We start from the raw sequence: 24,268 nt of genomic DNA, 5'->3' as shown, positions 1-24,268 counted from the left end.
ATATGCCAGTAGAAAGTTTCCCAATTTAAATTTAAATGGTCTTTTTTCTTTCACCCCCCCCCCCCCCCCCCCCAAATTACTTCTGGTGACTTAGAAAGGGAATGGCTCTTTTAAATTCAGGAATTTACTTACCTGACTCCTTCATCAGTGGTTGTTGTAGGGAAAATCCTTCCTCCAGGCTTCACAGTCAAGTGAGGCAAGTCAGTTCTCAACACAACTCACTGCTGAATTAATTGCTATCAGACTAAATGTACTGCTTGCTATGTCCGTTGTCTTGAGAACTACTTTCTGAATTCAGAAGGCAATTTTGCATTACCAAAGTGACAATATATTTAGCTTTCGTTATTCTAGACTGTTTGTGTACCCTTCTCTGAGCTAGATGTGGTCCAGCCTGACAGTCCTCCTTGTTTACCACTGTTCCCTTTCTGATGATGGTAGGGACCACCCAGTGTTTTGCAAAGGGATACTGTTTCAACTTCCATTGCTGTCCTGAACAGCTGTAATTGATTATTCTCTTTGCTGTGATAGCTCTTTCTCATGACCTAACAACCCAGGATCATTAGTCTTCTGATCACAGTGTATTTATCCTACATCAGAATGATGCAAGACCTGTTCAGGGAAATGACCATATCTCTTGATTCTAGTGAATTCAACATATTTGCCTTTTGGTGCTTTATCCTAATATACCTTCATAGATATTTTTGTCATTTCACTTCATGCAGTCATGAATGGAAATCCATAATGATGTCCTCAGAATGATACACAAGGACTCATACAACTGAAAAATATACCTTCCCATCCTGAACACATCAGATGTTTTGCTTCAATGCTAGTCTTTACTCAAGAGACTTTGCAGACATGTTTCTGATTAGGATGCTTGGTTTTCTTTTGTCTATTTTCTCTGAAAACTGCAAGATAAGGCTAGAATGTAGCTTTAAGAAGTCTTCTTTTCCTGACCTGGTTGAGGTTATTTGGAGTCCCAGACCCAAAAGCCATATAACGTTGCTTTTCCTCTTACACCTACTCTTGCAGAACTCCAGGAACTTGTCTCATCTAGCATGATGCTGGAGTGCTTCAATGTAAAGTGACCTTGTTCATCCCTGGTTTGTGAAGTCTGGGATTATAAGGACATCTCTAGCTGAAAGTACTTATACAGAAGAATCTCTTCAGGCATATGGACAAAGTTCAGTCATCAGAACTTCTCCTGGTCTGTCACCCACATCCCGATTTTCTCCAACTGCTTGCTATCCACCTCAGTCTCTGTTTAACAATCACCTGAATGCTATCCCCTTCATTAATGTAAAGCCCTGCCAGAGGGGTTCTCATTGCTCATCTGCTACATAACTATAATTTTTCCAAGGCCTCCTGAGGCACTGCCCTGGTGAGCAGTCCCACCGGTGAGACTTGATTCAGTCCTGTTTGTTCTCCTGCGACCTTTCTGTTAACTACTCGCACTGATCCCAGCCTGCCCCCTGCATCTCGATCTGCCTGGATTTCCTGACTGTTGTCATCACTGCTATAAAAGTAATGCTTTTATGGATGGTTTCACATCTGCTAAATTGTTCTCTGACAGAATTGCTCTGGTACCTGTGCAGGACTGTGATCTCAATCAGCAGACAAAGCCAGGAGATCTGGCTTTCACTTCAAGTGGGAGATAACCTTATCTCTGCCTCCCCCCTTCCCTGACTTGCTCCTTTAGTTCCGAGAGCTTCCTTAGCAAAAGGAGAGCTCTTGCTTTCTACATTGGCTGAGCCAGGTCCTTTGCTCAACCTCTCATTTTTGTGTGTGTCTAGCAGGGAGACACCAGAGAGCAGCCATAAGTAGATACAGTCGCACCACAGACCGCTTCTGAGTCAAGTTATTTCTCAAGCCATTGTATGGGTGTTTCAATCCTAGATAGCATCAGGACAGCTACTTACTTATAGGACTGATTTACAGGAGCTTGACTTACTAATCAAGCACTAAAAATTCAAGGATATGTCTAGAAATAATGCACCACTTGCCAGTATAGTTATGCAGGTTTTTTTTCTGAAATGATTCTTGATTCCTACTCCAAGTCTTTGTGCTTGTGGAAGGACCCATTGCTGGGAATCACCCATGGTGGAAATCTACATATCAACAATCACTGAAAGGAGACAAAAAAGTTGCTTGTGAGTAATTATGTTCCTCAGAGGTGGGTTGCGTTTTTTTTTTTAACTATTTATCTCCAACTATCTCCCCTTCTGCTCTGTTTTGTCTCCCTTTTCAGTTGCTGTAAGAAAAACTGAAGATCATATGTTCCACTTTACTTTTCTCATGGCTGTGTAAGAGGCAGGATACGAATGTATCCTGCCTGTACTGAGAAAGCAGAATTTTCTGGTGTAGGTACTTTTGATTTCAACTGATATAGGCAAGTGAGTATATAATGAATACCTATATAGGCAAGACATTTCAAGAAGCCATTATTACTGGTAACCTGTTGAACTTTCTATAAAAAAAAAAAAATTATTTTACCAAATAAATTCCCAAGCAATATTTGCTGGGCAGTATTTTGTATTTTCTTATGCATAGTTACTTTTGATTATTGAAACAGCTTATTAAAATTAATTTTCACATGAAAATAAATCGAGAATAGTGAAGAAATTCCTGATCCAGTTGCACAAAAGCTAATGTTTGGCTCTTGAGAATGCTTTTCATAGTACTCGGTAATTAGAAAGGGAAATTCCCTGCTGGTATAGAGCTACCATTTTGTTCCCCATTCCCTGCATTGTCACTGTGGGTAGGGTTATTATGCAATCTCTGGCAAGCTCATCCTACCAGACTGCTTACTAATTTGTAGGCTGTAGGTGTAAATTGAAAAGCCTTCATCCTGCTTCTGTTTACTTCACAGATTGAACTGGGCTCCAATTATTCTCATCTATGTGAATTGAGGCACTGTTGTTGCTCTTGCCTCTTTTTTTTTTTTTTTTTTTCCTTGTGGGTGGGCATAGCTCATTTGGACCTGCATTTCTTTTCAAAAGAAACATTTAAAAGAATGAGTACGTAAGAAGTAGTTTTAGTACTTACTGTTCTGTAACTTTAATGATTATATATCTCGATACAGTCAGTAGTGTAGTAGAAGTTCCTTAGGGCATTGCCAGTGTTTATTCATGATTTGTCAGGCACACATCAGGGTTTTGCTCTCTTGGAACTCATTTAATTTTTATTATTTTATTTTTTTTTTTATTCCAATTGTATGAGTAAAGCTGGCTCTGCTTGTATGGGAGGCTTAATTATACCTAGTGTTGCTCGGTTTAGCCTGTTTGTCACAAACTTATTTTAGCTAACCTACTGCTTCTTAAAGAGGAGGAAAACACAGAAGGGGAGAAGGGGGACAAAGTAGCAAACAAATGCTGAAAATGGAGAAATACTTCATACTGCAACCTCTCTTGAGCAATAGGTCACTTTCATAGGAAAATCATCTACCTGTTTTATATCATTAACAGAAGAATGCTTTCTGGGAGCTTCAGAGAGGTATTTTAAATGGTTGTTAAGGCAGCAGTTTGCCTCTTACTGGTGGTCCTTTTGCTCTGGCCTCACTGTACGTGGTAGTGTGGGAATCCCAGATGTAGGATTAAATCAAGAACTGCAGTTAGTAAATTACCCCCCACACTAATCCTGCCTGTTAAGAAAATCTGCCCACACATTGTGATAAATCCCAGTATTATTAAGATAATCATAAGTGTTTTCTGTATTTGCTGCATGCATAGGACCAGTGAGTGTTTTGGCTATGCAAAGTTTCTTGGGTCCCTTTGAGATCTTTCAGTAACCTAGTTTTATTATCCATAAAGGTTATACAAAGTACTTATATGAATTAGAATTGGGTTATGATATATTTAGACAGTGGGATTATATAATAGCCTTAGCTTCAAATACAGTATGTTCCAAACAATAATTTGATTTTCTTTTTCTTAGAGGTTGCACAGGATTTCTATAAAGGATGAAAGACCTGTATGCCACCTACTCAAAACTCTCTGTATATTCATCTACTTTTTTTCTTTTAGTTCATCTGATTACATTAGTTGCAAAATGTATTAAACCCACATAATAAACAGCCAGCTTTGTATGTGGTGCAGATGTTATGCAACTGCTAGCTTCCACAGAAAGAACATAGTGTACATCACAATGTGTTCTTAGGTTTCTAAACCCATTTGCCTCCAACTGCTGACTATGAAAGAGAATTGGCATTTCTTTTTGGGAGTAACAAACCTGATACAAGCTATGTGAAAGCTGGTCTTAGAGTATGACTATATCTGTTCATATTTTTACATCCATATGCATCATGTACAAAATATCCCTTAGTTTATGCCTGAGCCAAATAAGCCAGAATGTCATAAATATGGGAAGAAACATTGCAAGTTTAAAAATATGGTAAACATATAAAGGCAGGATAAAATGCTGAACTCACTGCTGTTAAGATAACTTGACTCTTGATACGTACCTCTTGTATGAATTTAGAGAAATGATGACTAAATTCTTTTTCCAATCATATTTACTGAATCTTGTCCTAATGATCTTCTGTTGTCAGTGCTACCAGATTTGCCTTTACATTTATGGATGTAATACAGTTTTCAAATGTGTTTTTATAATGCCATTCTGCTGAAGATTTCAAAGTTTTTGCATAAATTAAATACCATAAACGCTTTTGTAGAACGTGGATTTATCATATCCACTTTACAGAAGAGTAAACGTTGAAGAAAGTTACTCAAGATCACATATAACGCTTGAGCCACAATTAAACTTCAGGAGTTCTGCCCTTCGCATACAATGTTTACCTCCCAAGTCAGGAATGTTTAACTAGTCAGCTGTTTTCTTGCATGTAAATACTGCCCATGCATAAAATAACAAATGTTTGTAAAATGTATAACATTCCAACCATGAGTGTAAAATATAACACAGGGATTTTAAAATACGGGAACACAGTCAAATTCTGTCTATAGGTTGGGGTCCCTAAAATCAATTCCAGTAACAGTAGCTGTTGTGCTGGTATTATCAGAAAGATAAACAAGTCCTTCCTACTACAGGATTAAAGCGACACCTCTCACTCCCCAAATCCTCTCTAGGCTTAGTCACTTAAACCAATAAATGGGTTTGGATCCATATTATATTTTAGTTCTTCCTGTTGCTGGCACAGAATCAGAAACAGCAGCATTAACATGTATTTTGGATTAGTGAACTGAATGGTGTAATGCCTACTGAGCTCTGCATGATATGGAATTATTGTGTATTTAAAAAAAAAAGTTAAAATAATTCCAGAAGTAATAAGCGTCTCATCTATTAAATATGATTCCTGGCCTTTAATTTTAATACCTCTTTAATTACATGGTTCATATTCTGGAGATAAGCTGTCATTTATCAAGTGTTGGTATCTCCTGCAAATTAATTTTTCCTTTATATGTGGTTGAATTTCTGACCATCAGAAGTTTTTTCCTTTTTTGGGGCCAGTTTTTTTTTCCATGCTTCTTTGTTAAAGTTGTTTTACAGCCGCGTACCTCCTAGGATTGTTTTCTCGAGTACCTATGCAAAATCTGTAAGATTAGTCTGCAAAAGATGTAAAAGCACAGAAAAATAACTGATCCAGAGTGCTGACTTTGAGCTTTATACAGCTTTTAATTGAAATTTATTGAGAATAATTCAGAATAACATTGAAACTACCAAATGTAAGTCTCTGAATAAACACCGGTGTGACTGGTTGCCCATAATGACTGAGGTAGATTTCCTGTATCACCAAAATTCAGCTTTAGAAGTGAAAGATGGCATGAGCGTTCTCGTGAATTAGACATGACCTGCTGGACAATATTTAGCTTCTGCAGTGAAAATCTGTTATTTCTAGTGCTTCCATGCTCATGTTCTGCAAATGTTTACATTTGCCATTTAAACTCTCTGTAGAGTCACTATTCTTCCGTGTCCATTGCTGTGGAAGTATCTGAATCTTTAAAAATCTCTTTGAAAAGTATGAATGAGAGCACATATAGGTGAAGTCTAGCTGCTTGGGACCTCAGTTTTGTCAACCTTTTCAGATGGCTCTTAGAAGTGCAGTAGAAGGGCGTCATCTCTTTTATTCCATGGAAAACTGATCATTTGCCAAAAGGAACGTGAATACTTTATGCTTTGTGCATAACACCTTTGCTGCTGTCTTTTGCCTCATAACTATTGCTGTCTCTTCATATTTGAATGACCAGGATAACGTGGGAGCTGAATGCAAAGAATAAGGTTTCAAGATTTCTCAGAATCATGTGTAATATCAATCTACAGATAAATAGGTGTGTATCTTGTGACTATGTGACTATCTGACTATCAGTAGTACATGAACAATAGTACTGTGAGTGTACTGAAGACAGTTTTGATCAGCAGCAGAAAGTGCAGGCAATTTTGCCTGCTTTGTAATTAATATTACTGTTTTCTTCTGTTGCTACTATATAAAGGCACACCCAAACAATACAGAAGGACTGTTTATTTTCTCCAATTAGGGCTAGTAGTAAAAAGGGCTACACAGAGGGGTCTTTGAACAACATTAAAAAAAAAAAAAAACTGGTTGAAATGAGAAATTTCCTCTATCAAAATATGCTATAGTGCTAACTAGTTAAACTAAATCATTTAGAAATTTCCAATAGAAATGTCATTAGTGCTTTATATGCAGATAAAACTGAAGTATACTATTCTTTTTATTACATTATTTACAATAGGTAAATAATAAAATATTGAAGCAACAATACTTGAGAAGTTGAATAATCAAAACATTTAATTTCAAAATGGATTGGTTTGAATGCATTTAAATTTTTCTAAATGCTTTAAAATGATATTTCAATAAAAAGGCATATATCCAGAAGAAAAATTTATTTTGACAAAATTATGTTATTTTACACGATTTCCAGTTTCAAAACATTTTTCCCAGCTACTTGTAGTTAGTAGTGGTAGGAGTTCTAAAGCCTAAATTTCAGTGTAGCAAGAAATACTCCCAAGTCAATTAGTAACTCAGTTTATTTTAAAATATACCTTTGAAATAATGGAATGTCTGGGGGTTGGTTTGGTTTTTTTTTTTAATCTATTGTATTTGAAGTGGGTTTGCGAAGAGCATGAAGGAAAGCAATGGAAATAGAGCCAGCATAAATATAGTTTTTGCTAATTTAATTCACATCATAATTTATTCCATTCTTCGTGTTCTTGATTCCATACACATTTGCCTGTTTTGCAGTGATGGAATATTACTAAAGAGGTTGTTGATGTTAGAAATCAGCAATTTAAAATTTTTCTTGCTTACGTGTCAAATTGATTTGGCGATGAATTTTCTAGTTTCTTGATGAATAGCACAAAAAGCTCTTTTTTTCCCTCAAAGAAAATGTATTTACCTACCTCCCTCTTGGTCTACAACTGCATATATTGAATTTCTACTTGCCTTAATGAAATTTCAAATGAAACAGCTTTATAGCCTTGAAATACATATTCATTGGAATTAAATCCCTTTGGGATTGAGATAAATTTGTGTTTTTACTAAAGGTGTTGTGTTGTCATCTGCATGTATGGGTAAGAAGGGAATACAAATTTTTAATTGGAAGTCTATTTACAGCCATAAAGTTGGCAGGCATAAAGCAAGCTTATATTTCAAAACAAAACATGTCAAACCATCAGGAGATGAAAACTTAGCCTAATGCATATATATAGGGTTGCTCTGAAATCTGCTCGCAGCTTTAGCTCTTCTGTGACAGCGCGGTAGAACTTAGATTTTGATTTTGCACGCAGCTTGGCAGTGTCAAGGCAAGAGATGTAGGCAGGTCGTGTCCCACTTTCTTCCTCAGACTCCTTGCTGCTCCTCCTGCTCCTCCTGCATGGGAGCAGGGCAGAGCTGCCAGCCCTGGGCAGCGGCAGCGAGAGCAGCTGCAGCGGCTGTGGCACACAGCGTGCAAGCGTCTGGGCTCCCGTCTGGCACCCTTTTGGCAGGAGCTGGTTTCACGCGTGCCCTCCTCACCTCGGTCTTACTGGGTTTCTGTCGTTCAGAAATTTGCTTTCCCCTATGCGGTTTTCTTGGAAACGCGCTTAGAATGTACAAATGATTTCAGAGGCAGATTTATCAAAATCACTGCCTTTAATAATTTGGTTTCCAAAAAATGTTGTGTGCCAAGTATTTGACAAAACTCATAGTCCATGTGTTAATACAGAAGTACAACTAAGTGAATGTTTTATTCAATATATCACTTTAAGTGTATCCACCGAGGATTGCGAAGAGCTACTGTACTAGTGTGAGCGGGGAGTACTATTTTAGGCCCTAATGCAACAACAGAGTTGGAGTTCTTTACTTTTTAGAAATGTTTTGTAGCTTTTTAAAACTAAATAGACAGTGATGTCTGCATGAAAAGATGCCACTTATTTTGTTAGCTTTATTTCTCTAATCATAATAGTGTAAAACTTCTTCAGCCTCCTGCACAGGAGGAGGCTTCTTCATTGAGGCTTCTGATTGTCATGCCAGGCTTAGTGAGTGAGAGTTCCATGGAACAAATGACATCTTTACCACTGTACCCTGCTCAGAATTAATATGAAAGCAAGATACCACTATATATGTATACATATTTTTTTTTTTAACTTGGCAAAAGTTATTAGTCCTTATAGTGTTCATCTATGTACAATTTAATACAGTTCCATTTCAGTTTACAGCTCATTTTTTAGGGTGCTTCAATTTACAGTTATGAAGAATTTTATTATAAGCATTTACCAAAATTCTTTGTTGTTTTATTTTTTCAGAATCCCTTTCTGCATGTTTATTTCCTTCAAGATTGTACAACTCTGTAGCAGACATCTTATACTATGATGAAATATACTGCTATATTGAAGAGAATTATAGAACTTTTTAAAAAAAAAAACAAACCAAACCCAACCAAACCAAAAAACCAAAACTACACACAACCCTTGAAGCTTTAGATTACTTTCCTTTCCTGATACTCACGTCATTGTTTTGTTCCCATAATGAACCTTTTGTGCAAGACAGTGTTCAGAAAAAGTGTCCAAACCATGTTTTAATACAGATGCAGTTTTAATGCAGTTTAATGTTGTGAGGTTTTTGTTTAGTCACAGCACTTAACCCACTTGGACTTGAGTCAGCATTTGAAGAGAGCCTATGAAACTCTCGAAAAGAAATCTGAAGTCTGCCCGCAAGACTCTCCTTTTTGCCAAACTAGGGCTTCACTGCTGACTGACTGCAGTGTGTCTTTCTGAAGCAGAATCTTCTCATACTGGAAGGGAGAAAGCATAACTTTTTGATTTCCTTGAAACTCTCAGCCAGCAGGTTTAATTTACCAGAAGGGTACTCTAGGTAATGTGAAATTAGGCTTTATAGAAAACCTTGGGTACAGAGGCAGGCAGGGGAATTGTTCATGAATAGACTGTATAATCTGTGATGCCCTCTAAGTAAGGAAAGAATTTGAGAATCTGTGCATTAGTAGTTCATCAGCATATCAAAAGTAAGAGGAGCTGTACCCTGGATTATTATGTCTTGACTCTGCCTAATGTACAGGCACACACTCATACACACACAAAGAATTTGGTGGCTTTATAATTGCTCACAACTACTGTCAGTGCTGCCATAAACCCTTCCTGACATTCTGCAGCTCTTCTGTATGAACAGTATTCCTGATCTGTCAGTTGATGTGAATTGTTAACCAAAATATGAGAGCTCTTTTAAGGAGGTAAATGCCTTCTTAAATTTATCTGTGTAGCCTGTAGTTCCAGATCACCAGTATTTTTGTTCTAAGGATGGTTTTAGCAGTGGATTAAGTTTCTCTGAAATAGATGATGTTCTGTATACAATTATCTGAAGGCTACAGGAATTTGTGTGGAATCTACTTGAACTAGGTTGGGATGTATATTTTTGGCATTGAGACATTAGTGAGGAACGGAAATAGCACATGTGCCAGAGCTGCCAAAGCTTCAAAGGTCCAACACTAAGCAGGACAGTAATGCTGTTAAAAATATGTATTTTCTGTAAGCCTTAAATCCCTTCTTAACTTAAATGAGGAGCTCCAAGTGAGGTAGCTATTCTTGGCAGTATATTCGTAATGCCGAGTAGTGTAACACTTTCTAAAATGAAGGATAAGTGAAAAGCCTGAGCAAACTAAGCAACTGAGAAATGCTGATTCAGTAAAATGTGCAGACTCACATTTTATTATGTATTTCAAATGACTTTCATCCATTCTGGTGTACCTAATAACAGAAGCAGCATTTCCTTTGTACTTTACTATCATATGTTATATTGTATCATAGACAAGTGTCACCTCTACAACAATATTACTATTGATTATATTAGTAAGGAAGCCCCATCTAGGTTTAAGCCCATGTTGTACTTTATACTCCACAAAGTTGTAGTTAGAAAAGGTTCCTTTGGCTGACAACTAATGCTCTGACAAATGCAAGAGAGAGAAAGGTTGAGGAGGAAGGTAGGCTGTTATCATCACTCTGCAGGGAGAACCTGAGACACAGAAAGGTGGCTTCAGTAGAAGAGCTATAGATGTCATTTGACCACCCACTATAAGATTTCTTCCTTATCTGATGTGTCTCCTCAAATTTAACATTCCTTTTCCTTTGATTGACTGGTCTTGCAACAGTGTTCTTATCTGGGAGGTTGTTTCTGAAATAAAAATGGCAGTTCCTGAGTTTTAAATTGAATTGACAATGAACCTGAAGTTCTTTGCTACAGAAATGTAAATGAGAAGTGTCTGTGTGAGCAGAAGATAAGGTCCATGTCTTCTGTATCGGTCCACAGCAAATATTTCTATGGCACTCACATTACTTCTGCATTGCTCGTTATGGTGCTAAAGATATTGGCAACATACAATTGTGGCAACAGTACATGAACAGTGATAATCTTATCAAAAGATAATCACGTAATTTCCAAAGGAAGAGCTATGCCTCAGTAGTATCATTTAACACCAACCTTACCAAACTACTGAAATGCAGTAATTAGTAGGTAACGACTCTCACCCAGTCCATGTGGTTTGTTCTGATATGAAGGTCAGATTTCCTTGACTGCTTTTAGTTAAGCTTTCTAGAACTGATAAGAATGGTGGATTTAGGACTAGATCGTGCTTTGTCTCTCAAGTATCATTTCATTATGAACATGAGGATGTCAGGGGTTTGGTTGTCTACATACCACAACAGTTTGAGTGCTTAAAGCTTATTTTTAATGTGAACAGTAGTTCTGGACCACTGAATTTAAAATATGTTCTTGACTGGACTTGAATGGTGACTAGAGGTCCTTACTAATGAAATATCTATTAGTCACAGTGAAAACATATCCTTTCAAGCATTTATAAATGGTATTTTTGTGCAAAGAATTATGTGCGTTGACTGAAGCAAAGACACATGGACTCGGGCAGGTAAAGACAGTTGCTGCAGAAATTGAGGAAAATCCTAGTACTAGTATGAAAAGTTTAATGTAATTTTGACAAATTAAGAATGTGCTGACAAGATTTTCAATTACATATAGCAAAAAAGTAAATGCTGATTTTTAGCTTAAAAATGTGCTCACAGCTGTCAGATATCTTTCAGCTTTCCACAAGCATGTCCATAAACATAATTCCAATGTATCCCAGGTTCAGCCCTGCAAGGTCCTGAGCACTATGCCTCTGACTTTTTAATGACCTTAAATTGCATGCTTACCATAAGACCTGGAAGTTGGTTTAGGTGCATGTTTATAAATCTTTGTTTTGTGTTGAGACAGAAAGAATCTGAATGAATTCTTTACCATATGGTGTATTGAGTTTGCATGGCAAGGTTTTGGTAGCAGGGGAGCTACAGGGGTGGCTTCTGTGAGAAGCTGCTAGAAGTTTCCCCCATGTCCGACAGAGCCAATGCCTGCTGTATCCAAGACGGACCCACCGCTGGCCAAGGCCGAGCCCATCAGCAAACGGTGGTAGTGCCTCTGGGAGAACAGACTTAAGAAGGGGGGAAAAAAAACCCTGCACAACAGCAACTGCAGCCAGAGAAGTGAGGAATGAGAACATGTAAAAGAAACAACCCTGCAGACCCCCAGGTCAGTGCAGAAGGAGGGGGAGGAGGTGCTCCAGGCACCAGAGCAGAGATTCCCCTGCAGCCCGTGGTGGGGAAGACCACGGTGAGGCAGGCTGTCCCCCTGCAGCCCAGGGAGGTCCACGGTGGAGCGGATCTCCACCTGCAGCCCGGGGAGGACCCCACGCTGGAGCAGGGGGATGCCCGAAGGAGGCTGTGACCCTGTGGGAACCCCACGCTGGAGCAGGCTCCTGGCAGGACCTAAGGACCCATGGAGAGAGGAGCCCAGGCTGGAGCAGGTTTGCTGGCAGGACTTGTGACCCTGCAGGGGACACATGCTGGAGCAGTCTGTGCCTGAAGGACTGCAGCCCATGGGAGGGACCCACATTGGGGAAGTTTGTGGAGGACTGTCTCCTGTGGGGGAGGGACCCCACGCTGGAGCAGGGGAAGAGTGTGAGGAGTCCTGCCCCTGAGGAGGAAGGAGCGGCAGAGACAAGGTGTGATAAACTGACAGCAACCCCCATTCCCCGTCCCCCTGTGCCACTGAGCAGGGAGGAGGTAGAGAAATTGGGAGTAAAGTTGAGCCCCTGAAGAAGGGACAGGTGTGGGGAAGGTGTTTTAAGAGTTAGTTTTTATTTCTCATTATCCTACTCTGATTTGATTGGTAACCAATTCAGCTAATTTCCTTAAGTCCAGTCTGTTTTGCCCATGATGGTAATTGGTGAGTGATCTCTCCCTGTCTTTATCTCAACCCATGAGACTTTCATTATATTTTCTCTCCCCTGTCCAGCTGAGGAGGGGAGTGATAGAGCAGCTTTGGTGGGCACCTGGTGTCCAGCCAGGGTCAACCCACCACATATGGATTTGGAAAACGTGGGGGGGGGGGGGGGGGAAATACTTTTTAATGTATTGTTATAGTTTGGTTTATGTGCATGTTCCTCTGCATGCATGAATGGACCACTGTGTCAACCAGAGATTACTTTTTTATTCCCTGAAAGTTGTTTGTGAATTTTTGGTGCTGCCAGATGCAGCACCGTGTGTGTGTGTGTATATGTATATATATCTCTAGATACACACATATATATATATGTATGTGTGTATATATAGATAGATATAAAAAAGCTGCAGTAACATGGCCAAAGTGCTCATGCTGACTTAAACATAAACTCCTGACAGAGATGTGCTATACACATCTTTGACGAGTTCTAGTTCAAGATGACACCTAAGGCTAAGTCTGGGGAGGAAGCTTGGAGTTCTGTTTTGTCCCTTTTCAAACAAGGGCATTTGTTTGTGAGGGTGAGAAATAAATGCAGGAGTTTGTTATTTGTTTTTAATTGAACATTTTAAAGAGTTCTATGTTAGCACTCTTAGAACTGATGTGTCTCCATCCTGGACTAGCAAACTGATGCTAGAATGGATTCTCGATGTTTTGGGGAAATGTTTCAGTCTCTTGTTTCTTCAGAATGAAACACCAGTATATTGATCCTTTAAACGGAATATATCAATTTTCACAATTTTTTTGTTAGGAAAACTTTTCATTCAGATATAATTTCCATTCAGAAGAAGAGGTCCGTCACAAGCGACATAAGGCTTTCAATCTGGTTGGAGAGAAGGTTCAAGTGTCTGTCATTAGAACAGGAATTGCACCAGGGAGTTTTGCAGCCCTAAAGAGTGCTTCTCCATGCAGCAACAGTCTATTTTGGGATTGATTTCTCACAGTCTCTTCCTCTTGGATCCCTCTGCTTTGCAAAACTAGTAAAACACTTCACTAGGCCAGCAGGCAAGAGGCTGGCTTTGCAACTTGGAGGGGAGGTCATCAAAATAAACAGAGCAGAGATTTGAAGACACATCAGTGCTTTCATTACCTGACTGTCAAGCTGGTTTTTTCTCCTTGGTTCAGTGAGTATATATGTGAGGTAGAGTGGATCAGAAAAAAGACTGGCTGAAGGCTTCTCATTTTGTAAAAGCTGATGCTGACACTGAACTGCCTGATTCAGAATGAATACATGAATCTGCATGTTCCATATCAGAAGTAGAGTCTTCAATGCTGTTCCCAGAGCATACTCTACTAGAACATCTCTCAGCTTTTGCAAGATCAAGAAGTAAATAAGGTTTGTCTGCTAATCCCAGTGTGCAGCCAAATGAAAATATAAACATTTTTTGCAAAGCAAGGTTCTTATTTTTTAGCAATATTTAAATTTCCATTTTAAATTTATTGTGCTACAATCTCTTGATATGCTGAAAATGCACTCTCATGTGTAAAAGATGCAATTGTCAAACTGGAGCTCTGCCAGATTTGGTTTTGTTCTGCTTCCTGGGTTCTGTGGGCATCAGTGCACCAAGCTGGGAGATCTTTGGCTGTTCTTTTTACAAAAGTGAGACAAAAGGTTTGTACACAGGGGGCTACCCCAACTTTATGGCTTCCATGGATTTTCCTGACTTGAATTCCTGGGTGATTCTCTAAGCCACTTTTCCATCTAATTTGAACTGTTGGCACATCACAGAGCAGGCTGAAGATCTGGCATCTCGTATTTAATCTCCTCCCAAAGAACTCCTGTTTATGAAGTATGACACCAATTTGAGGTATAACAAGCTGTTAAGGGTAATAATAAGTACGTTTTTATAGAACATTTAATATATTGTTTTGAAAAAGGAGCTCAACGTCTATATCCCCCTTTTGCAATTGGAAACGGACTACACTAAAGTGATTTGGGAAAGGTTGCTCAGCAATAAAAGTCACGTCTCCCTTCCAGTCAAGTGTTGTATCCACATTGCCGTATTGTATATCACTTTCTTTTATGAGGCTATGAAAACATTTCTTTCTTTACGCAACCTTCCATGCCTTTTATCCATCTAGAAAATCAGATTAAAATGGGCTCTTAAATATGAGGTAGCTAGTTGCATTATATATATAATTAAAATGGTAAAATAAAATAAAATGGTAGCAAATATATTTAGGAGAGATGCAACAGTTTTTTCTCTTTCCAAAGGAATGTGTGTATTATAAGCTTAAGTTAAAAGGTCCTAACTGTAGTGACTGCACAAGAAACATACAAAATCCTTAAGCTTTTACTGCTTTCAAGTGATTGTTATCTAAAAGTCCTTGATTGTTAGGTTGATTTTTATATAACACCCCCTTCAGCAAGCAACATTTCTCCCAAGCTGAAAGCACTTGAGACACCACCTATCAAAAGTAATTTTTTCCCTGTGAGAATTTCTTATCAGATTGAAATAGTGGTTATTTTTTGCCCAATAAATAACATTCATACTGAAATAGTTTGACAACATAATATTGAGTATAAATAATCCCTCTGCGAAAGTATTACACAATGAATCCTGCATGTATCTTTATTGAAGTTTATTGTGGTTATAGTCTTATCTGAAATGAGTATGTTAGTTTTGTAATCTTGGAAGAACCATTTGAACTCATTTGTCAGTGAAAAGACTAAGTCCTTGTGCTCTATTTTTATTTATTTATTTATTTTTTAATATTGGATTTTATTTTCTACAGCTGCTATTTTGGGTTGGCCTTGGCTCAGGTGAAGGGAACTGCAGCTAGAGGACTGCTCTGATTAATGCTGACTCCGTTCCCGGGGGGGGGGGGGGGGGGGCGGGCAACAAAGTGTTGCCACAGTATAGCCTTGCTCGGTGTCCCCATCATACTCACTGGTTATTATTCTGTCTTAGGACTGCAATAGGACAGTTCTGTTTCCTAATCCTTGGAACAGAGTTTTGAAAGTAATATTTTTTCATTTTCATTTGACTAAGTGTTCATAAAATTTACCCTTTTTTCATCTGCTTGTTTCATGCTTCCAAATGTAAACTATATTTAGACCATAAATGAACCCTGATTTCACTGAAAAGCAAGTTCAGTCTTTTAGCTATTGCCTAAATGTAATGAAAAAAAATCAAACCCACAAGTTAATGTGTTTGAATTGTTCAGCATAGAGTCCGACCTCAGAAAATTTACTCTAGATTTAGGTCTAACTTGATTAAATTATACATCAAGGTGAGCCAAAAGTCCTATTTCTTTGAAACTAAAATTTTTAGTCTTGCCCAGAATCCTCATACATAATTTCAAATGTTGTAAAAGGAACTGTGTAGACTGAACACAAAGCATGGAGAATAAAGTTAAGCCATTTGTCATGCAAGGCACAGAGCGACTCATTGCTTTTGTACAAAATGTCACAAGAAGTTCCTTTTACACAATTTACTTGTGCTGATGTCCCTAATGCTGCGACTAATTTGTATGCTCTGATGCTTATGCCAGGGCACTCTCTTGGGCAAGAGTCAACTGGTGCACTTTGAATCTTTATGTGCCAAGGTGTGAAAAGCAAGTTCAGTCCTCAAAATAATTTCCCATTTCTGATGAGGATTGTTAGGTGGTATTGGATGCGTTAAGAAACTAGAATCTTTGAAGGGATTTCATAAGGTGATACTATTTAAAAAGATTTTGCCCTTTCCCTGCTGGAACTTAGTATTTACTAACAGCCTTTTAAACATGAAATGAGAGGATTTTTCTTAGCCAGACTAGCTATTTTTTAAAGAAAGTTATAGATGGAACCCAATGAGATTTATAGCTATGAGAATAATGACAGATTTCTGTGCCTAATATAGTTTCTCTGTTAGAGATTATAAATGTAATGTGTTATCTGGGAAAAGCTGGATTATCTGTCAAAAATACTGGTAATATAGTCTGTTAAAGAAGGTTGAATCAATTTACCCAACTGTTTTTGTAGAAATGTTACTGTTACAGTCAAGGAGAAAAATTCATAGGAAACAAAGATTAAACTTTGGACATTAAGTCCACTCTTAGTGACTACGTAGATGAAAACTGTCTCAATTCACAACAATCTATGTTCATTTATCTCTTGAGTTTCATGGACAGCTTTTACTTAATTGGCCATTTTTATTTTACAAGTGTAAGCCTTCAGCGTAAGCCTTATGTTGCAACATTAAGTTTACTGAGTGGTTCAAACTCCCCCAAAAATATACGATATAACATTTTACATTTAGTAAATGCTGTCAAATTATCATTACTTGTCTCTTTCAGTATACATCTTCTCTTTTCATATATACTGAATTAAGTAAAGAAGAAATTGCTGTTTTGTTAAGTGGTCCATACACAGTCTCTGAGGCAGGAAAGGCTGTTTAGTGTAAAAGCTGACAGTGTAGTGCTTTATCTTTAACGTACTTCAGGTTCTCATCACATTAACTGCTTTTTTCCTCCTTTTGTTTGAATTGCACTTTAGAATAGACCCTACTGCTCTACAAGAGGTGTAATATAGGTCTTAGGTTTGTTTAGACTGAAGAACAACATGCAGTACAGTATGACTAAAAGATCGTTCATAACAAAAATTTTTTGGACATTTTAATGCATAAGATTCTCATACAGGATTCTCTCAGTAGCTTGTTTTTCCTTTTGATCATCCAACACAGCCTTTTTTGCAATGAACACATTATTCAAATTGTTTGTTTTAAAGAAGAGAAGGACAGTTGGACAGAATTCAAATACTTTTCCTTAGAATGTCTCTCACACAAATATTTGGTCTGTGGTGTAGGTTGGTTTGTTTGTTTTTTGTTTTTTTTTTTTTTTATTTTTAGGGTTTTTTTTAATTTCTTGGAAGATGATTTATAAATCCTTTATTTTTTCCTCTTCTTTTGCTGATATACATTGAAGACTTGATCTGACTGTCTGGTATCATACTTTGTAGAACTGGAAGGGTCCTTTTTTTCCCTCCCCATGTACCTTGTGTCTGGGATAAAAAATGAGCAGGTAGATGGAGACACATGGAGGCGGGTAGGTGAAGCGGCATATAGCTTGTGCTGATACTGCTTTCACGGGACTTACCATCATGTCATCTAATACATTTTATCTTTACTTGATAAAGTCTGTGTACAGGTAGTGGTTTAAGAACCAAATCTGATTTCCAGTTACAACATTGTAGGATATCTAGGTAAAGTTTCTGCTAGAAGTTACCAGAACATAGTGGTAATCTACAAGTATATTTTAGCAATGCCTTTCTTTGCTAGATTTGTACGCTTTTCTGCAGTGGTCCAAGGCATGGCTAGTTATCAGACAAGTCCAATCTTCTGGTGTGCGGTGCTAAAGATGGCAAAACTTACTGAGAGCCCAGCAGTGCTCGGTGGTGCTATACAGCTTTGAATCATAGTCCGCATCAAGATTGATTACTGATACTTCATAAAAAGTCCCAGTTCTGATTCTAAGCACAGACTCAGAAGGAAATACTGTGTCGTTTAGTTGGAGAAATTGGTTATGTGAAGCATATCTTTGAGGTAGTTTTTTTTTAAACTGACTTTGTACATCATTAGTTTTCCATTCCATATAATAAGCTCTATTCTAGATTAATCCCTAAAGGCCAAATATTATTACCATTATGTAGACCCAATGTTCTTTTTATAATGGGAAAGTTTCCTCCAGGAGAAGATAGTTTTGCAACATTCTGGAAGTCAGACTCCATATTAGCTCTTCCAAAGAAGAAAACTGCCCACAAAAATGCTTATCTTGTGAACTTTGTCTGGTTTTTTTTTTTTGTTTTTTTTTTTTTTTTTTTTTTTTTTTAACTTAGTTGTTCCAGTAGAATGCAGCTGTTTCAGTGGGTGGAAAGTGATGATGTGTCCACAGAACAAGAAATGGTGCTGAAGATCCTAGCCAGTGGTTTAGACTAAGGAGGTGGACACAAGCCAGTAGAGGATTTATGTAACTTCATCTCCCTTTGTACTTGATACTAATTCCTTTCTTTGTTGTATGTAGCATTTTGACTTTTTTATTTTTTTTTTTAAATACTGATATAAATTTAACAATAGAGAGGACAACTGCCTGGTTTCATTTATTTGACTAACAGTCTATAGAAATCGGAAACAGATAGCAAGCTCTATCACTCAGCATGAAATGTTCCAATTCTGAGAAAAGAAAACCACTCATTCATCTGTTTAACAGCTAAGCAGTTATCCAGTCCTGCTTTTCAGGAACACCCAAAACTCTTTCTCGACCTCATCAATGTTTGGAATATGCAAAGAATGCAAGACTGGGCCCAGAGCTGGTAAATTCTTCCTGTTAATATCCTTACTTCCATGTTTGTAGATTTACCTAAGTTCAGCCAAGTTCTACTTTGTGATACGCATTCAAATCCAGGTTAACTCCAAGAGTCTTATTCAGGATTTACACTAGTTTCCCTGAAGGAATAAATTAGTCCAATAATATTACAATCATAATGGGGGAAAAAAACCCAAAACCAACCAAAAAACCCAAACACACCAAAACCTAAATAGAACGTTAAGACTTAATGTCATTGAGTTTGTGGATTTGAAAGAATTAGTCACATAGACATCCCTCCTCTGAGACATCAGATTCTTCGGCCAAGTGTTTATTTTAGTTTTTTAGGATTTTTGTCCAACATGTAGTTAATTTGCTGGCCCGTTCCTGAAAATGTATGGCTTTGCATTACAGATAACCTGGGGGTTTAGAAGCTATAATTTTGCAAATGCTACATTTTAATCTGCATGCCTTTTTCCTGCCAATTCTTTCCTTCATGCCTATGTGGTCTGACTTCTTTCCAGAAGGAAAGTCAGGATTGTATTATTTTCAGAGATTACATTTCCACCCCCGTCCCCCCCCCCAAAGTTGGCTAAGATACTATTGCTTTCTCTGTGTTATGTGAGTGCAATAATATGATCCACCACCCTAAAATATCATGTCATTTGGAATCCTGTTGTATAAGTAATGAACCCTTTCTGTATCGCCCTATTTATAAAGCATCAAGCCTCCATGGACATGGAAAAAAACCCACCTTTCTAAATATATTTGAGACTGGTTTATATTTCTCTGAAGTCCTAGAATCTGGATAATTCTTCTGAGTTTTCAAAAATATCTTAAAATAACTTTGTCTTTAATCCTCTCAGATCGACTGGCATTTGAGCTTTTCCAACTAGTTCTTTACTGTATTCTGTCAACATTAGGAGTCCTTATTAAGAAAGCTTCTGTCTAATTTTTCTTCAAAGGAACTTTTTTTGGAGGACCTTATTCTTTTATGGTCAGGTTTTCCCAGTAGACACTTATTGCATAAGTTTTCTTGCTTTGATGGTTACTGACGCAGGAAATTGTGATGAAGCCTTGAGGTTCAACCACTTCCTGTTCTTCCAGGATTATGTTCTAAAATGCAACCAGAACTTTTAAATTATTTTATTATAGACATCTGTATTCCTTGAGAAAATTTATAACTTGCTATGTTGCAGGAATTGGGTAGGCTATAGAAGTGCAAAATATGTCTGCATTTCTGTGTTCATTTGTTGCTACTGGAAAAGGGCATGGATGTGCTCCAACCTAATGACTATCTAGAATTCAAACAAATATTTCAGGTTCTGTAGTAGCCAGAAAATTGACCTGTAATAACTACTCACAGTTGCTCACAACTCCTTCCTTAAGTATTAGTTGTTGGATTTGGTTTTGGTGTTCCTTGTGATTCCATTCATTGTTGGGGGAAAAAGCAGGATTGACTCGGCTGGAGACAAGAATTTACTTAACATGCAAATGCATCACAATGGTGACTGCTGGAAGAATGATATTTAGAGATATGAGAGCAGCTAAATTCTTGTTAACTGAAAATAACAACTTTATACTTTGAGAACATGGGTTCATTTCAGTTGGGCTTCTCAAGAAACATTCATTGATGAAGTATCTGTTAGACAAGAGCTAAACTAGCTTTGGAAAAATCAACATATGTGAAAGGTTCATCGATCATTGTTGAATAGCTTTTATCTGGTCAGTCATAAAGTATTTACACTTACCTGTAACTACTTAATCTTTCTTGACCTGAATTGAACATTTTTTTAAAGCTTATATCTGAGAATGTGAGTTATGATACTACACCAGCAGTTTGCATCTGACCGGAGAATATGGAGCTAGTGTAACTTGTACAGTAATTTGCAATACTTCTGATTTTCTAGAAAAGCTGTCCTTTTTAAGAACTTCCACGAGACCTCCAAAGCACCCTTTCAATGGGAATTATACTGCTTTTATATAATATACAATAGTATTTTATTTTGTATGAGGTGGTATAAAATCACCCATTCTTCACTCAGAGCTTCCACCAAAATTGGGTTTTGATTGAGAATGTATTATCATGAGATATGGATAAAAGGTCAATTGAGATGGACCTGAATAATGGAGACAACCTTTCTGAGAGATAAGTAAAGAGTTTTATTTCTTTATTTTACTGTTGCAGGAATAAGATAGACAGAATAAATACAGTTGATGGCCAAGACAGAATTGTAGATTAGGGATTTTCTTGATGCTCGAGTTAAGTGCATTAAATTGTATCAAGTGGAAGCAGAAAATGTGCAGGGCCAGCTTAAGCCTACACTAGATCCAATGCTTTATGTTAATTAAAATCTAGCAAAGTAGTAGCTGTACACTTTGTGTGTAGTTACACAGATTCTACGAAGCATTAAAAAAGTTGAAGAATATTAATGGATTTAGTTTTAAAACTCATTAACCATTAGCCTATTGACCAGCTAAACAGAGTTTCTTAGCATTCCTCTGGGCCAGTGCCCCTTCATTCTGCCATGGAAAACTAGAAATGGTTGTTGGCTCAGCTAAAAATGTTTGGGAATGCTGGCAGTATCACTGGGCGAGACAACATGGATGCCTGCCCACTAAAGCAGATCTAGTCAAACTATAGATATTGCCACTTTTTCCCAATGTAAAATAGTACTCTTTTGTCAAAATACTTGTTTAAATTTATGTTTACTGCCAGAAGATTTTTTTTTAAATTGTAATCTCTAAAAGTGTGTGCGTTATTAGTACCAGAATTCTGAAAAAGCTCCTTCAAACTTAAGTCTTGTTATAAATTGATAAATACAGGTTCTTTCTCAAAATGGTAAGGTTTATAATTCGTTGCCTGAGTCTTGACCCAATGTAGTGTGAATTGTGGCTTCATTGAATGAAAGTCGACCACTGAGTAATTCTGAAGAGAAATTTTGCAATATCATAGCATTGCCTGCTTCCAAATAAAACTTGGCAGCTTCTGATGAATTTTCTTTAAGATCTGATGAACAGAAGGCTTAAAGTACAATCCTTGAAGTACATATGTAGTGAGAAAGCTATTTTGTCACAGACACCTTTGAGTAAAATCCTTAGAACAACACCAGTTCCAAATCAGCCTCTCTGGTTTTGTGTTGACTTATACCACTTAAACCTTTCTGTTAAACATCAGTCAATCAAAAAAAGGAAAAATGTGTGCAGATTGGACTACATAATGGTCTCTGAATTATGGGTGATTGATTCACATATTACCTCCTTTGACCTGGAGATTCTTTTGATACCTTAAGAATAATACTGTTTAAACAAAGGTTAGGTTAAAAAGCAAACAAAAAATAAACAAACTGAAATGCCTTCTTCTCTAGCATGTTTCACCTTTCCTAACCAGTTGCCATAATATAAAAAAAATTGAAATTATGCATCTTTTATTATGTACAGTTCATTAACATTTACAGGAAGCTCTAGTAATCAGGATCTACAAAAAAGGTTATTTGCAGCCACTCTCAGAAAGGACTAACTTCTGTTCGCCTAGAACTGAATTGTTCCTCTGTCTTTATTTTGTGGGCTTTTTGTTTTCATTTCAGTGAGTGATCTCCATGTTATAAATAAATTTACCAAAGTAGTGCTGAGCTAAGCAGAGAGTATTACAAATAATCCTACTGAAGGAAAACGTGAACTGACAAAACATATTGGAGAGACATCGGCTATATATGTCCTTATCTTTTCACATTCTTCCCTTTATATTTCCTTAGATCATAGATGAAGAAGAAACACAGTTCATGAGTAATTGTCCTGTTGCTGTTACTGAGAGCACACCTAGGAGAAGGACACGCATTCAAGTGTTTTGGACGGCTCCTCCTACTGGTACAGGCTGTGTAATTCTGAAGTAAGTATTGTAAGGCATATTAAACTAATCATTAAAGTAAAATTCAGTTAATAATAAATCTAATATTTATTAGATTAACAACTAGTGGAGTTCTTAGATGCTTTTTTCTCCTTTGACACCCTTGACCAAGGATAGTTCTACCTGCACAGTTAAATATTAGCAACTTAAAGCCCAAGTGTTCAAAAGTTACTTCAAGCCTTCAGTAACCATAGAATTGGTAACCCTAATTGAACTTGGTAGCCTTTCAGCCATTTTTCCACCTAAAAATCCTGAACCTTTAAGATCAAAATTGCATCCATCTGGTTGAGATTTGGGTAAAAAACATGATCTTAGTTGAGATGAATAACAGGAACTTTCTGTAGAGTCAGAATTTTCTAAATGGACCTTTATCAGTAAAAACAGATCTATTCGTTTAGAGGTGAATGCTTTCATTTTGGAGGTGGTGATCATTTACTGATGTAAATGATCCTATTATTTCTACAGCCTATTTCTAAAGCATTTGTATTCATGCTTTTTAAGCAACAGACAAAGGTACCGTTCTGCAGGTGCACTTTGCTTTATGGCCACTCATTTGTCTGTAGAAACCGTAAGTCACTTCTTACTATGAAGACTGCCAGAGGAAACTGCCAGAGAAACAGTCCTGTCTCTTAAGGTTTTGCTTGTCATATTTAATAGGACAGATTGGTCAAATATGCATGAACCATTTGGATTTCTTTGCTTACTTTGAATCTATGTCTGAGATAAGACTTTGCAATTGCTAAGATGTGCCCTGCAGTAGACCAAAGAATTTCAAAGAGTCTTATCAGTAGTGGGGATGCCTTTACAGCCACAAAACACCTCTAGCCTTTTAAGGAGATGCTAACACAAAGGTTGTGCTGAAGATAGGTCAGGCTAATTCAGGAAAATGTGTTATTAAAATTGCAACTGATTTCTGAACAGGCTGCAAAATTGCCACCAGCAAAACTGGTCCATGGCTGCTCTCCTCTCACCCTGTGCTTCACTTCCTTCTCCTTTTGCTGATTGGTGCAAGAGATAAACACTCTTCTCTTCCACATCTGTGAGGGTGATCTAGCCCCAAACCTGACACTGGGTGTGGAACAGTCTCAAATCTTTGGCAGTGCGCTTCTACCTGCTGCCTCTTGGTATCAGTAAAATAATTCTGTTTAAGATCATCTATTTTAACGTGCACTGAAGCAGTTGAAGAATACACTCACAGTCTTTTCTTAAGCTCAGGACGGGCAAGTGTACACCCTACTGCAGTAAAACTGTGAAAGCTGCTGCTTGCTGGATGGCGAGACAGGTTGTGTGTT

At 37.5% G+C, this 24,268-nt stretch overlaps 1 protein-coding gene across 1 annotated transcript in view; it reads left to right on the top strand.

Moving 5' to 3' along the window:
• The window catches only part of SPON1 (spondin 1), a 204,025-nt gene that overhangs the window by 17,791 nt on the left and 161,966 nt on the right, over nucleotides 1-24,268 (top strand). Inside the window, exon 3 of the mRNA XM_052810469.1 lies at nucleotides 22,825-22,958. Coding sequence (XP_052666429.1) covers nucleotides 22,825-22,958 — 134 coding nt within the window. The remainder of the gene's footprint in view (nucleotides 1-22,824; nucleotides 22,959-24,268) is intronic.

This window comes from Harpia harpyja, chromosome 16 (genome assembly GCF_026419915.1).
Source record: "Harpia harpyja isolate bHarHar1 chromosome 16, bHarHar1 primary haplotype, whole genome shotgun sequence".
Classification (NCBI taxonomy): domain Eukaryota; kingdom Metazoa; phylum Chordata; class Aves; order Accipitriformes; family Accipitridae; genus Harpia; species Harpia harpyja.
The sequence above is the reverse complement of the archived record's forward strand: the minus strand, read 5'-3'. Positions and strand labels throughout refer to the sequence as shown.